At 41.3% G+C, this 14,582-nt stretch overlaps 2 protein-coding genes across 5 annotated transcripts in view; one reads left to right on the forward strand and one right to left on the reverse strand.

The window, feature by feature from the left end:
- Positions 1-10,028, reverse strand: part of yipf1 (Yip1 domain family, member 1) — a 34,876-nt gene extending 24,848 nt beyond the window's left edge. The window contains exons 1-2 of the mRNA XM_043699628.2: positions 9,779-10,028; positions 6,934-7,012 (exon numbers count right to left, since the gene is read on the reverse strand). Coding sequence (XP_043555563.1) covers positions 6,934-6,964 — 31 coding nt within the window. The 5' untranslated portion in view covers positions 6,965-7,012; positions 9,779-10,028. The remainder of the gene's footprint in view (positions 1-6,933; positions 7,013-9,778) is intronic.
- Positions 10,029-10,176: 148 nt separating this feature from the next.
- dio1 (iodothyronine deiodinase 1) overlaps positions 10,177-14,582 on the forward strand; it is a 57,433-nt gene continuing 53,027 nt past the window's right edge. For 3 of the 4 annotated variants that reach the window (XM_087990772.1, XM_043699632.2, XM_087990773.1), the window contains exons 1-2: positions 10,177-10,894; positions 14,182-14,325. In XM_087990772.1, coding sequence (XP_087846898.1) covers positions 10,510-10,894; positions 14,182-14,325 — 529 coding nt within the window. In that variant the 5' untranslated portion in view covers positions 10,177-10,509. Of the gene's footprint in view, positions 10,895-12,518; positions 12,918-14,181; positions 14,326-14,582 lie in introns of those variants that run through there. The other variant, XM_087990774.1, reaches the window with a different exon arrangement.

The raw sequence follows: 14,582 nt of genomic DNA on the forward strand, positions 1-14,582 counted from the left end.
CCTTGTGTATGCTTTTGACAACTGGTGTTTTGTGTCTGGTATTGTACACATTGCAAAATGAGCCAATGCCAAATAGGGGAACCTTGATTATCCGAACGAGATAAGCGGGCACTATTTCGTTTGGATAATCAATTATTCAATTAATCAATTAAATGCCTTCCCTCTGGGGCTCGGAGTTTTTAAAAGTCTGCTCCCCCATTCAGGTGACTGCAGCAGCACACAGCGCACGAGACCCCGCCCCTGACCAATACCACCCCCACTCGCTCCTCAACCATCCAAAACCTCCCCCGCTCTCCCCCAACTGTCCAACACCTGCCCCGCCCCCTCAAAACCACCCATGCTCCCCAACCGTCCAACACCGCCCTCCCACCTCCCAAATCCGTCCAACACCGCTCCCAGCCTCCCAACCCCGTCCAACACTGCCCCCCCCACCCCCTCTCTGGGACAGCCGGACTGGACACCAACAATAAGATAGCTGCTGCTGCCGCCTTTGTGGGGTAAGTCTCCAAATAGCGCGCACACGTGCACACACAGCCACACACACAACTTATTGACAGGTTCCAACTCTGCCCTGTACAGGACAATGTTGTTCGGATTATCTGGGGAAGGGTGGGGGGGGCGTTTAGGGTACACCCCTCTGTAGAACTCCAGGTGTGGAGAGAGAGAGAAGAGAGAAGAGAGAAGAGAGAAGAGAGAAGAGAGAAGAGAGAAGAGAGAAGAGAGAAGAGAGAAGAGAAAGAAAAGGAGGTCAGTCACTTGGAGACGGTGCCTGTTTAATCGCTGTAAACAAAAGACGCGACCACTGTTGGAAACATGTCTTTGATGTAACATTTCTATCGGGACCTCGTGGTCTCCTTCAGATAATCCAATTTTCGGATAATTGGTATTCGGATAATCAAGGTTCCTCTGTATACTAAAAGCCGAGATACAGTCTGCTTTTAAAAGAGCCAAAGTTTGAACTGGACAGAAATTGGAAGTTGAAGTAAAAGTCAAAATTGTTTGCAACCAAAACAGCTGTTAACTTTGTTTATAAAAATACTAACAATAATAATTAAGATGGCAATTCTTCACGCGCGAGATTCTATCAGTCAAGAAAGTTTAAATTTTCAGATAAGAGGAGTTGAAGGGTCTGTTCCTGTGCTGTTCCATGAGGGTGAAACATAAACATGGAACAATTAAATACTATTGTTAAGCATGTAAGATTTCAAATGTTCAATAAGACAAACAGACAGGAATTCTTGAAAACTTTGGCTGAGTACTTTGAATTCACTCCAGAGTCAAAACAAGCAGCAGAAGCTAAATCAGAAACAGTCCAGGTTCTTTAGTACAAATAGAATAGAAAGAACTGAACATTGAACTGGAGTTGTCAAGCCAAAAAGGAGTCACAGAATTGCTACAGTGCAGAAGGAGGCTTTTTGGCCTATTGTGTCTGCACTGGTTTCATTACCTAGTGTCAATTTTCAACCTTTTCCCCATATCCCTACGTACTATTTCTATCGAAATGACATCCAGTGCTCTCTTGTATGGCTCAATTGAATCCACAACATTTCCAGGACATGCATTCCAATCTTTGCTATCTTAAAAGTATTTTGTCCCATCATCCTTGCTTTGTTTGCACATCACTTTAAGACTATGCTCTTGCTCTCTCTTTCTTTTACAAGCTGAAACACTTCTCCCATTTACTCTATTGAGCCTGCTCATGAATTTGAAACCTCTGTCAAATCTCCTTTCAGCCCTCTTCTTTCCAAGAGAACAATCCCAACTATCCTAATAACTGATATTTCTCACTCCTGGAATCATTCTTGTAAATCACTTCCGCACTCTCTCCAACGTGTTCACACCTTTTCCGAAACATGGCACCCATTACACAACTGTACACAACACTCCAGCTGAGAACTAGGGCAAGTTGAACATCATCTCCTTGCTCTTATACTCACTCTATGCCCCTTTTAATAAAGCCGAGAACACTGCATGCTTTATTAACTTCTCTCTCCATTTATCCAGCCATTTTCAGTGATCCGTGCACACCTAGATCCCCCTGCTCCTGCAACCCCTTTAGAATTGTACCCCCTATTTAATATTGTCTTTCAAAATTCTTTCTGATGAAAGCTCATTGCCACACAGTTCTTTGCACTGAGCCTCACGTAGCACCGGCCCACCCACTCTACCAACTTGTCAATGTTCTTTGAGTTCCACATTGCCTCCCTCACAATTTAGAGCTTGTCGAAGTTTTTGCCGGAAAGCAGAGTCAAAGTTTCAAACTCTGAAAGAAAAGAGTAGAGTAGTAGCTTTTTATTTCTACCACATACAAATTATACACTAAAAATGAGACAGCATTCCTCCTGGACTGAGGGTGCTACATGGACAGCACAAACTACACAATCGTATACGGCATAAAACACATAAGAAGTTCAAAAAACACAAGTTGCAGTGTAATAGAAGAATGATAAATAATAGAAATTTTTCTAGCAGCAATTCGAAGCCGTGCAAAGAATTTCAGATGGGAAAGAGTCCGATCATACGGTGTTAAGGAGCCTGATGGCTTTGGGGAAGAAAGTGTCACAGAGTCTGACTGTGAGAGACTGAATGCTCTGATATCTTCTGTCAGATGGCAGGAGGGAGAAGAGTTTAAGTGAGGGGTGTGTGGGGTCTTCCACAATGCTCTTAGCCTTTCGGATGCAGCATGTGGTGTAAATGTCTGTAATGGAGGCAAGAGACACCACGATGATCTTCTCAGCTGTCCTCACTATCCGTTGTAGGGTCTTACAATCCGAGATGGTGCAATTCCCGAACCATGGAGTGATGTAGCAGCTCAGGGTACTGTCAATGAACCCTCTGTAGAATGTGGTGGTGGGTGGGCTTTCCTCAGCCTGTGCAGAAAGTAGAGCAGAACAGACAAGAAAGAGAGAGAAAGGGATTTGCACCGATAAAAGCTAGAATTGGAGCTGCAAGTGAAGAGAGATAGACGTGAAAGGCAGTTGGAAGGGGGAGATGTGAATTCCTTCTTTACTACTTTCGAAGGAATCTCTGTAAAAGTATCTGGAGTTTGAAAGAAGTAAACAAATCATGGTCATCTAATAGGTGTGGTCTTTAAAAATTTAAAAGATTGACAAAAATGCAAATATAGGAGCAGGAATGGGCTACTTAGTCCCTTCAGTCATGCAATTCTAGATTATGATTGATCATCTACCTCAATGTCAATTTCCTGCATTTCCATATCCCTTGATGCCAGTAGGATCTAGAAATCCATTGATCTCTGTCTTGAACATATTGCCTCCACTGTCTTTTGGGATAGAGAATTCTAAAGATTCAGTGTCCTCTGAGGGAAGAAATGCCTCTTCATCTCATTCCTAAATAGCCAACCCCTTATGTAGAGATTGAGTTCCCTGGTTCCAGACTGTCAGCCGGGAACATAAAGGGCTGAATCATACACTTTTTGGCTAAGCCCAAATAATGCCAGTTTTACCAGGCGGCTTTACTAAGTTGCCTCACTAGCCCCAACAGCATCTGTCACAATCGATTCCAGCACTATCCTTCACACACTGTTTGCAGAACAACTTGCCACTCAGCGGATAGCCACCAAAATACCAACATCCCTTGCAATTCCACCACCTTTAAAAGAACATTATTCATCCAAAAGAGTACTGGCGCTCAGAAGCTGCTCCACTCAGTTAAGGATGTTTCCAGGAGATGTCAGGGAAGGAGAAGATGAAGCTACAATTTTCCAACAGGGACCCAAAGGTACTCGTTGAAGGGGTGGTGCGAAGGAGAAGAATCTTCTTCCTGGAGGACTGGCAGGGGAGGCCATGGCACCTGCCTCTGGCAGCCTGATCACACAGGTCATTGACATCTGTACAGAGCAGAAGAATGGCAGCAGTACCATAAGGTCAACAACATTCTCTGCTGCACCAGCACAAGTGCCAGACTCTTCTCTCCTCACTCACTCCATTTCTGCTACTCCATCTATCCCGATTAAGGCTAATGTTCTGCCACTTTCACTGTTGCCCGCAACATCTTCTCTCACCTGTTCTCCCACACCACTAATCCAGCAGGCCCTCTGTGCTGCCTACTCAGTCTATCAGAACTCCTCATTACCTTACCGCCACCTTCACCAGCACTAACAGTTGTACTGTCACTTTCATCTCACGTAACACCACCCTTATTACCACTCTTATTACAGAAGATAATCCATAATAGGGCAGAAAGGATGGATGAAATACACCATGCAAGAGAATTGTGGCCCATACAGAAGACCAGGACTTCTCCTGCATTGACATAGGACATGCATGTTTCCACTGCAACTCCCACCTTAACCCTGCTATCAGTGTCATCCATTGCACGTGGACTTCTAACCATTTGCTGCAACTCCTCCTCTCTCTTTTGTCTTGCAGGTACTGCCAACATGTCCATCATCTCCACGATGAGATGGCTGGCTCCCCCGACAGCCACGATCTGACCCCTGAGAACAAGAGCTCGAAGACCTCAAAGAAAACATTGTCAAGATGGTCTTTTGTACTCCCAACCAGCGTAGATACTGACATTTCAGAGAGATCACTAGGCTTAGGGAGAGCTGAACCATAATCAGGTGAGCACCTCACCAGCGATAGTTCTGAACGGTGATGGTGGTGGTGGTGGTGGGGGGGGAGCTGAGGGGGTTGGGGAGCGGATGGGAGGGCGGGGCGGCTTTGGAGGGGGCAGGCAGGGGCTCACGCGCGGTGCGCTACCAACTAGCCTCCTGAACAGGGAGCAGACTTCACAGAAAATCAATTAACCAAATAATCAATTATCCGAAATAAACAGTGCCTGCCCATCACGTTCAGATAATTGCAATTCCCCTGTAATAGGTTTAAGTCTGGGAAATGTACAGAATATGCTTCCAAATAAAAAGCAGCAATCAAGTATGTATATGTCTGTCAGATTCATTCTTCATTCTTTTCAGCTCTGAATGATAAAAAAAGCTACTGATAGAGAGTCCAGTAAATTTCCAAACTCTGGAAAAAAAATGGGAATCTTCCAATAAAACCTAAGGGAAAGATGCAATCATCAACTATCTGTGCATATCCATGGAGAAAAAAAATCTTGTATATTTATTCTCTTCTGTTTCCACAAAACCTTTCTGTAAAGCAAAAACTTCAGTTCCTGAAAGGTGGGAGGTCACAAAAACGTAGTTAGAATTTTACAAATTTCTAATGTACTGCAATTTCCTTCTAAAAATTAATAGAAAGGGAACTTTAAAGTCATCTGACTTTTCTTGTGGATTCAATTATGGTTAGAACCACACTGCACTTATCTCCAGAAGGATTGAAGATTTTTGAAATTTAATAAGTATTTCAATAGGGTTGAATAAAAACTCAATTGGAATGAATTCCCTGAAGGTATGACTAGTTCTTTATTACTTCATCAAACCTGGGAAGATTGCGAACCATTCAAGTTGATGGCAAAAATAGTTAATTAAAAAAAACTACTTCAGCTAAAATTAATAGATGGGAATATGCTCCAAACCTGGGCTAAACCAATAACTGATCTGGACACATGGCTTGACAGTTTAGGATAGCAACCAAGGGGAATTTTGAATGTCTGACTGGAAACAGATATTTTATGTAGAGATCTCAGGAGAACTTGTGAAGACAACTCCATCCATTGTTCTGAGTTAAGCCATCCCATGAGAGTTGGACTTTCTTCTTGACACCAGAAATTACAGAGAAGGTATTCAGAAAACCAAATAGTTTTCAAATATTTATGCCAGTGTAACCACTAAAGAAAAGGTACTTCACTCGAAACTGAAAATGCCCCACCTAAGGAGTCCAAAGGCAAACTCTTGAGTATTTGACTTGGGAAGCCATCTCAGCTCCTGAACACAACTTTTGAATTTCACCCCCACTTCAGAAAGCTAATACTCCAATTGTAAGCAATGAGCCTGAACAACATCTTAATGGAGTGAACTGAATTTCATAACTTAGTTTTATTCTCATCTTCATTTCATCATGTATTTAGTTAGTAATTTATCAGTTTTATTTGCAACATTATTTTGTATTAAACTAATCTTTAACTTTTTCATGACTGAAGCCTTGTTTTTCGTTAAAGTCACTCACAACCAAAATGGGCTATACATTCACACTCAAACTCTTAGCTCACTGACAAATTTGAGGCAGTGCCTTGCATGTTATGCATTAATAGTTAAATTCCTATTTCTCTTTAATATTTAGATGGATCAAACACAATGCATTTATCAACAATGAACATAAGTTAAGAAACCACAGGTTCCAATATTAGTTAAAATAGAGCTTAATCCATCTAAATACTAAATAGAAACAGGAATTTAACTACTTGTAAAGAATATGAAAAGTTAAAGATAGGAAGGGAAATTGATTAAATTATGGCTGAAATCAGGTGGTCAAAAATGAACTAAGTGACTACCAAAAAAATGGGTTAAGAGGTTTCCAGTTCTGCCAATCATTAAGTGAGCAATCCAAAAATCAATATTCCCTATTAGAAATATTTATGTATCAACTTATGCTTTAATTTACTTTAATCAATTCATAAACATTATTGTTAAAAGCTGGATTGGAAAATTGCCATTAAAAAACCAAACGTTTGTGTTGAAGAAGATGCATATAATGGCACATGTTTGGAATTGTTATTAATATAACACTGCAGTATTCTCCATTAATTCAGATGCTTTCAAGAAGAATTAAAAAGTTTGATAATGTTGATTCATACCATCTTCTGATCTTGATGAAAGTTCTAAAAATAACAAACTTAATTTTAAAAAATAGGAGTAAGGAAGGAGGAAAAGTAAAACTGTTTCCATGAAGAATAAATATAAATAGCTTCAGAAGATAATCATAAATGTGTAAGAGGTATTATCGTACAATGGTAAAAAACTGAAGCAAATATCATTGCATTCAAAACTCAATCATAAAGTTCAATTACCTTGAAATTGTAAATCATCTGCAGCTGCCATTTACTTGATTGACAGAACAATGAAATGATCAACACAAAGACTTTTTGTCTGAAAAATAAAAATAGTTCCAGTCCAAAAACAGATGACATCACATTCAAACCCTTATAAAATTTACCTGTAACACAAAGCATGGGAATATTTTGATATAAAATGTCCAAATTAATATGCATCAAAATCCAAAAGAAACATTACAAATTTTAAGTTAATAGAAAAATTGTTAGATAAATTGGCAAAAGTAAACAAATGGGTTTACATTATAACATACAGTATCGCTCCTATACAGTGTACAAGCTAATATTAATTTAAATGTACAGAAGTCTTGTTGATATCCTGATAACTAAAGAGATTAAGCACTCTTATACAATAGTTAAGCATGGAACACAATAGCATGGGTAATTTTCAATATTGGTTCCCCAAAGATGATTTAGGCTCAACTGAATTGATCAAAACATCCCTTGTTCTAACCTTTCATGGTGTCAGGTTAACCAATCTTTTTTATCACCCCTAGTTTGGGGAAAGGTAAATGTTTCCACCAGTGACGCTTACTAGAACTGTATGTACCTGAGATAGTAGATGAAATAAAGGTGCAACTGAGCTGTGATGTCTTGATTGTCAAATAGCCTTCCAATCTGAATTTATATCTCAATCACACATGATGAGCAAAATCATGAATAAGCCATGAATGCAAGTGGAACCAATGGGATTGTACTCCTGGCAAATGAGTCAAGACCCTTTCGAAAGCAAGGAAAATTAAGGTACTATTCAATATAAGAGGCCACCAGAATCTATCTATTCTAAGTTGATTACATTTTCCTATACCTTTTGAAACATTACTCTGGTTGGTGCTACGGCAATGACATAATAATTATAGGACATAAAAGCTTGGCTTAGATTTTTAATGGAAAAATAATATTAAGTTAGACTTCCAATCTACTAAAACATTATAGTTAGTTAAGATTTAAGTGAAATCTGTAATGTAACTGATACCTGCTTATTTTTCGTATTGTTACTCTGCTTATATCTGACAAATTATAGTATCTTCCATACAGAAGCTATCCTTTCATGATGTGCAAAGTCATGATTTGAAGGTTAGAATGTTAAGTTACTTAAGGCAAGGATGATAAATCAACAATGTGCTGTGAACAACAGCAGAGGGTCTTTTTTGATACTACTACAGATTGTCTCCTCATCAAGTCCATTGGTTTCAAATTATTAGCTCCACTGGGATGACCTGATCTTGAATGTACCTTAAAACTGATGGTCCTATCCCCGGGAAGTTACAAATTATTAGCTGTGTGTAGATAGCATCCTATCCAGATGCACCATAGCTTGGTATAGCAATTGCTCTTCCCAAAACTGCACAAAATTACAGAAAGTTCCCTCCACTGACTCCAACTACACTTTCCACTACCTTGGGAAAGCAGCCTGCCCAGTTATATTCTCTTCCACTGGGCAGAAGATACGAAGGTTTGAAAACATGTAACAGATTTATGAACGGACCTCTCATATATTAGATTTGTGCTTTCTCTGCAGCTGTAACACCTATATTCTGCATTGCGTTCTATTTCCCTGATCTACATACATAAGGTATGATTTGGCTGGTTATCACAAAACCCAGTTATCACTGTATCCCAGTACATGTGTCAATAAAATTTTTTTTAAAAAAGGTGCTGCCGTTGGGAGAACTGAATTTTGAGGGAATTAACAATAGTCAATGCTGGAGAAACTTGGCAGGTCTGGCAGCATCTGTGGTGACTTGAAACAGAGGTAACGTTTCAAGTCTGATAGGACTCTTCCACAGTGGCTACCAGACTTGTGGGGTTAATCCAGCATTTTAGCAAATATATTTTTAAATGTCAGATTTCCAAGCAGCGTAGCATTTAGCTCTTGGTAGACAAGCAGGAAGTTGGAAGAACACAGCATGCCTGGCAGCATCAGGAGGTGGAGAAGTCAACATTTCAGGTGTAGCCCTTCTTCAGGACTGGGGATGAGTGTAAGGGGAGCTGCAGATAACAAGTGGGGGTGGGGGCAGGATGGTGAGGTGGTGATGGGTGAACACAGGCAAAAGTGAGGACTGCAGATGCTGGAGATCAGAGTCGAGATTAGAGTGGTGCCGGAAAAGCACAGGTCAGGCAGCATCCGAGGAGCAGGAAAATAGACGTTTCGGGCAAAAGCCCTTCATCAGGAAGGTAGAGGGTACGACATGGTTGGTCGATAGAAGGCATGATAGTTGGAAAGCAGGGTCAATGAGAGGAAAGGAAGGGAGAAAGTCGGGTGATAGGGAAGGCGATTATTTGAAATTGGAGAACTTAGTGTTGAGTCCTCTGGGCTGTAGGCTGCCCAGGCGGAAGATGAGATGCTGTTCCTCCAATTTGCGATTTGGTTCCTTGTGGCAAAGGAGAATGGTCATGTCGGAAATGGAGTGGGAAGGGGAAATCAAACAGCCCTTACGGATTTTAAAAGAGCGGTTACTACGGTGATAATTTACTCACTTTCCCTGTTTATAATCATGGGAATGGTAAGGTTCCACTGTGTTGACATGGAGGGGGCACGCCCAGACCACCCCCACCCCAGTGTTTACATTGGCCGTTTAAATCCGGATCCAGGATGAGGGACCTAGTCCGGATCGGATTCGGAGCCGCACTGATCTTTCTTAAAGGCACTGTCAGACCCCACCGACAGATTATTTTTAAAAACTATGCGACCCTCTCCATCACTCTCTGCTGATTCATTTAATGTTTACTGTTGTTCTAACTTGATCAATGGAAGCTGACGGCTCGACTACAAATGTATAATGTGTCCAGTTTTACTCACTTCAGTTGTGTTTGGAACTCCACTCAATACATTGCCTTTATTTTTGTTTTCTCTGGATCGGATGATTTTCAGTTTACATCTCTTTTATACCCGAGGAGGCCCTCCCCGCCGACGTTTCCACCCACTGAGGAAATGATGTAATTTGAGGGTCTCACTGTCAGAGGAGGCGGCGCAGGCGCAACAAGTGGAGCAGACTCGCGCAGGCGCATCAAGTGGAGAGAGGGTGCGAGCAGACTCGCGCAAGCGCAGCAAGTGGTGAGAGCGGGCAGGCTCGCGCAGGCGTAGCAAGGGGAGGGCGAGCAGACTCGCGCAAGCGCAGCAAGAGAGAGGGAGCAGACACAACAAGAGGAGGGCGGGGTGGAGGTGAAGAGAGAAGAATGGAAGCGGGGTTTGGAGAGGGTCGGTAGAGCACACTAGATTAGATTACTTACAGTGTGGAAACAGGCCCTTCGGCCCAACAAGCCCACACCGACCCATTCCCCTACACCTAACACCTGACCTGCACATCTTTGGAGTGTGGGAGGAATGTGCAAACTCCACACAGTCAGTCGACTGAGGCGGGAATTGAACCCGGGTCTCTGGTGCTTGAGGCAAGCAGTGCTAACCACTGTGCCACCGTGCCACTCGTGCTGCAAGTGGAGGAGGAGCCCGGTGCAGGTCCATCGAGAGAGAGAGAGAGAGAGAGAGCGCGCGCGTAGGCGGAGCAATGCAGCGAAAGCAAGAGGAGAGGGATGGAGAGCAGGAGCAGTAGTTTCTCCGCAGTCATGGAGAAGCTAGCTGTGTATTTGTGGAAAGTGGTTAGCTGCCTAGCGTCATTGGTCCAGCTGCTTGTGGCTTGTCTTTGTGTGTCCGTTGGCAAAATCTTGATCTACCTCTTTCCCGAGATGGTGAAGAAGTTCGTGCTGAAAATGGGATTGAAAATCACCATGTCACAAAACCCCAAGTTCAAATATGAAGACTGGGGGCCAACGTTCTTCAGCTTTCGCTTTCTCAAAGTCGTAATGCAAATCTTAATCATGAATTGTGGAGATGATGCTTTCAAAGGTTATCCCGCTCCCAACACACGGGTCATCGATTTGGAGAATAAAGAACATAAACTACTCGATTTCGCGAAAGGTATACGCTATTAATTAAACTGTTAACACTCGGGCAACGGTAAGAATTAAAATTGCTAGCAGGAATAGGTTATGGGCTATGGGATTTATGGACTCTTTCTCCCCCCCCCCCCTTTGGTTTAAAATGTAACTGAATTCCTCGATGGTAAATCTCGAGATAGTTGTGAGAAAATCCGAAAATCTTTCCGATATCTTTGGGATACTTTAACGAACTTCTAGTTAAAATTTAAGCCAAGTAAATTCCGCTTTACATAGACCAACCGTAACTTATGTGTGTTCCATTGTTCCTTCTGAAGAATTTAGTTTTGTACAGACTCTACACGCAATACACGTTAAGGTAAATGTCGAATTTCTAAAATCAGAGTTTGTAATCAAATAGCAAGGCTGAACATTTTACACGTCGAGAATGTGTTTCTGGGAAAGTATAAGCGAGTAATTTTTTTGGAGAAGCTATATGTACTGGGTGCCTTTATTTCGCTTTGTCAGAGTTGCCAGGTCGGAGATTGTTAGCACAAATCTCAAAAGTAGCGCAAATGGATGAGAATGATTTTATTTATAAATAACCTCTATATGGTTCTTTAATTTGTGTCCTAAATTCGTGAAGTTAATTTGATTCTTGGAAAACAAATGCCATGGATATATTTGCCTAGAGATGAAAAAAAACTGCAGATCCAGCTTTTTAATGATATAGAGGTGCTGGTGTTGGACTGGGGTGGACAAAGTTAAAAGTCGCACAACCTGATGTTGAGATTTATAACTTTATTCTTTTAAAGCATAGAAAATAATGTTAGTATTAAAGTCCATAAAATCACCCAACTATTCATTTTCTGAACCAAATAAACCCGATTGTTTTGCAAGATAACATCAGTCTGAAAACAAGCAGTAACTTCATCAGGAGGCTTAATCTCAGTACATCATAGATGAGACCTTTTCCCCTACAGAATCCTCTTTGTCAGAAACAACTTTCTTGAGTCCTGTTTCAAACCACCTTCACTCATCTGCCCTCTGTCCTGAACATGAGCAACCACTCCTTCTTCTGAAAGTTGTTTTAGGATGTTTTCTTCTGAATTTCCATTGAACGTATGCACAATTTTGTATGTATATACTATTTTCATGATCAGTTCACTTCACAAACAGTGCTTTCCCCTATACTTCATTCACCATTTGACTAGTTGGGGTTTTGATTTATAAAGCATTGAAATATGATGAGCCTGTTTTTAATTTTAGTGAAATCTTGGTCATCTGTCACAGTAAAAACTAAACTGTTTCTCTTCAAACTCCTGTACCATCCAGAGCTGGCTTTGAAATCTGCAGTGCTTAATTTGCTTGTTTTAGACCGGAATTCAGTTAGTTTCTCAAGGAACCATCTAATGATTTTAATTGACCACTCTTGCAACTACACCCCTTAAAACCAACATATGTTAGGCACTCCTCTGATTGCACATTTATTTTTGGATATTCGCCTAAGTTGTAGAGAGAGCTTTCTCCAATCTCTAATGTTCTCCTTTTGATACCTTGTGCAGCAAATACAGAATTCAATGGTTTGTCTTGTTTACAAGCTCAAGGACTTTAAGTTTGAACTGGACTGTGTGCCTGCTGTTCTGACTTGATGCTATGTTGCTCTGTTAATGGGATACCAGAAGGTTAATGACCATTACATTAGATTAGATTACTTACAGCATGGAAACAGGCCCATCGGCCCAGAAAGTCCACACTGACCTGCCGAAGCGCAACCCACCCAGACCCATTCCCCTACGTTTACTCTTTCACCAAACACTACAGACAAATTAGCATGGCCAATTCACCTAACCTGCACACTTTTGGATTGTGGGAGGAAACCGGAGCACTCGGAGGAAACTCACGCAGACACGGGGAGAATGTGCAAACTCCACACACGGTTGCCCAGTGTGGGAAATAAACCCGGATCCATTACATTACATGCTGGCGTGCACAGATGTGAGCAGCCGAACAGTTGCCTTCAATGGTGTTTTGTTCTATATTTCTATCAAGTAGCTTTGCACCAGGTGAGTTTGATTTCAGCAGTGAGTAGGCGGCGCGTACACAAAGTTTGGATTTTTTTGTTAAAAGTTATGGTCACTCACTACTTGAGGATTTGTTTTTATGGCCGAAGTTTGCATGAGATTGACCTTTACGTGAATATATAAGGTAAATAGTTCACACAAGTGTGCCCCTCCCTATCTTCTATCTTGGGTAATAAGGTGGCACTGCCTTTGAGGAATGTCATTTGTAATAATACTAACATTGGGAAATTATGCCAATAAATAGGGTGAAATGTTTCACTAGCACTGAATGATCAAGCATGTAATACTATATATAGGGAGGCAGCATGTTCAACTTCATTGTCCTCCTAATGGCCCCCTGTTTTGTATATGATTACAATAAGCTGTGCATAGGTCACAATGCACAAATGCCTAGTGTTGCTGTTTGCAAAGGGCTGCTTGAAAGATCTGTCCCCAGTGTTGAACAGGATGCTCTATTCTGCAGGATCATGTTGTACCATCTGTCCCTTGTGGAAATAATTATGCAGAAGAATGCCTTTGACTGCAAGTGGTCTGTACATAACATTTTAGAAGCTCTGAGAAAAGGACATGGTGGATCCTGTCAAGTGCTTCCTTGAGCAGTCTGTCAAAAGTCATTTGACAGATGGCCTCATAACCAGATCTATAAAACAGACTGCTGTATGTCTGGAATCTCAACCCTCTTGCCCTTGAGGTGGCTGTGCTGGGGACAATAACTGTCATCCATTTCTAGGAATGTGCCTTTTGCAAAGCATGCCCAGGAAAAGACAGTGGTTTTTGCCAAGGTTCATCCCAAGTAATGCATGACTCTGCAGCATGAGCTGTTCTGAGGGGCTCAGATAAATATTAGCTGACCTGGAGAGCCATCAACTAGGTGAATGACCAAAGATGTTCTTTGGTCTGCCTGATGCTTGTTAATCTTTCACTGCCTATTACGTTACATGGTAAATGTTTGTGCATAATTCTGAGTACCCATCAGTAAATGTTTATCCACACTGATGGTCTTTGTTTAGTGTAGCTCAGCAACCTCTCTGTCACTAACCTTGGAACATGCTAAATGACCACTATATTTTTGTCAGAAACCACACAAGACCAGGTTATGGTCCAACACATTTATTTGAAATCATAAGCTTTTGGAGTGCTACTCCTTCATCAGGTTAAGGAACAGTTTATATTCTTGCTAAGTTGAACTTTAAATCTATCCATTGTATGTATCAACACTCATAGATTTTATTTTCTCTCTCTTTAGACAACAGACCACTGATCTTGAATTTTGGCAGCTGCTCCTGACCCCCATTTCTTTTCAAGTTTGCTGAGTTCAAGCAGCTTGTTGAAGAATTTACATCTGTAGCTGATTTCCTTATTGTCTACATACCAGAGGCTCATGCCACAGGTACAAAAAAACTTGTGAATTTGCTAATCCTTATCAAATTTTTATCTTTCATATTTACCCAAGACTAGGTAGTAAGTGATTCTACAATGACCCAGGTTCCAGTCCCAGACTGCTGGCTAGTCCATCACGGCTGAAGCTGATTTATGTAAGTCAGTCACCTATGACGAGATAGCATAGTAGGATTTTCCATCTGATTTAATAACAATTGAACCAGTTGGAAATTGCAAGTGTTAGATGTGTAAGGTTAGCTATTACTT

Source organism: Chiloscyllium plagiosum, unplaced genomic scaffold, assembly GCF_037043375.1.
Source record: "Chiloscyllium plagiosum isolate Xiang-an unplaced genomic scaffold, Cpla_swu_hap1 HiC_scaffold_9, whole genome shotgun sequence".
Taxonomy (NCBI): domain Eukaryota; kingdom Metazoa; phylum Chordata; class Chondrichthyes; order Orectolobiformes; family Hemiscylliidae; genus Chiloscyllium; species Chiloscyllium plagiosum.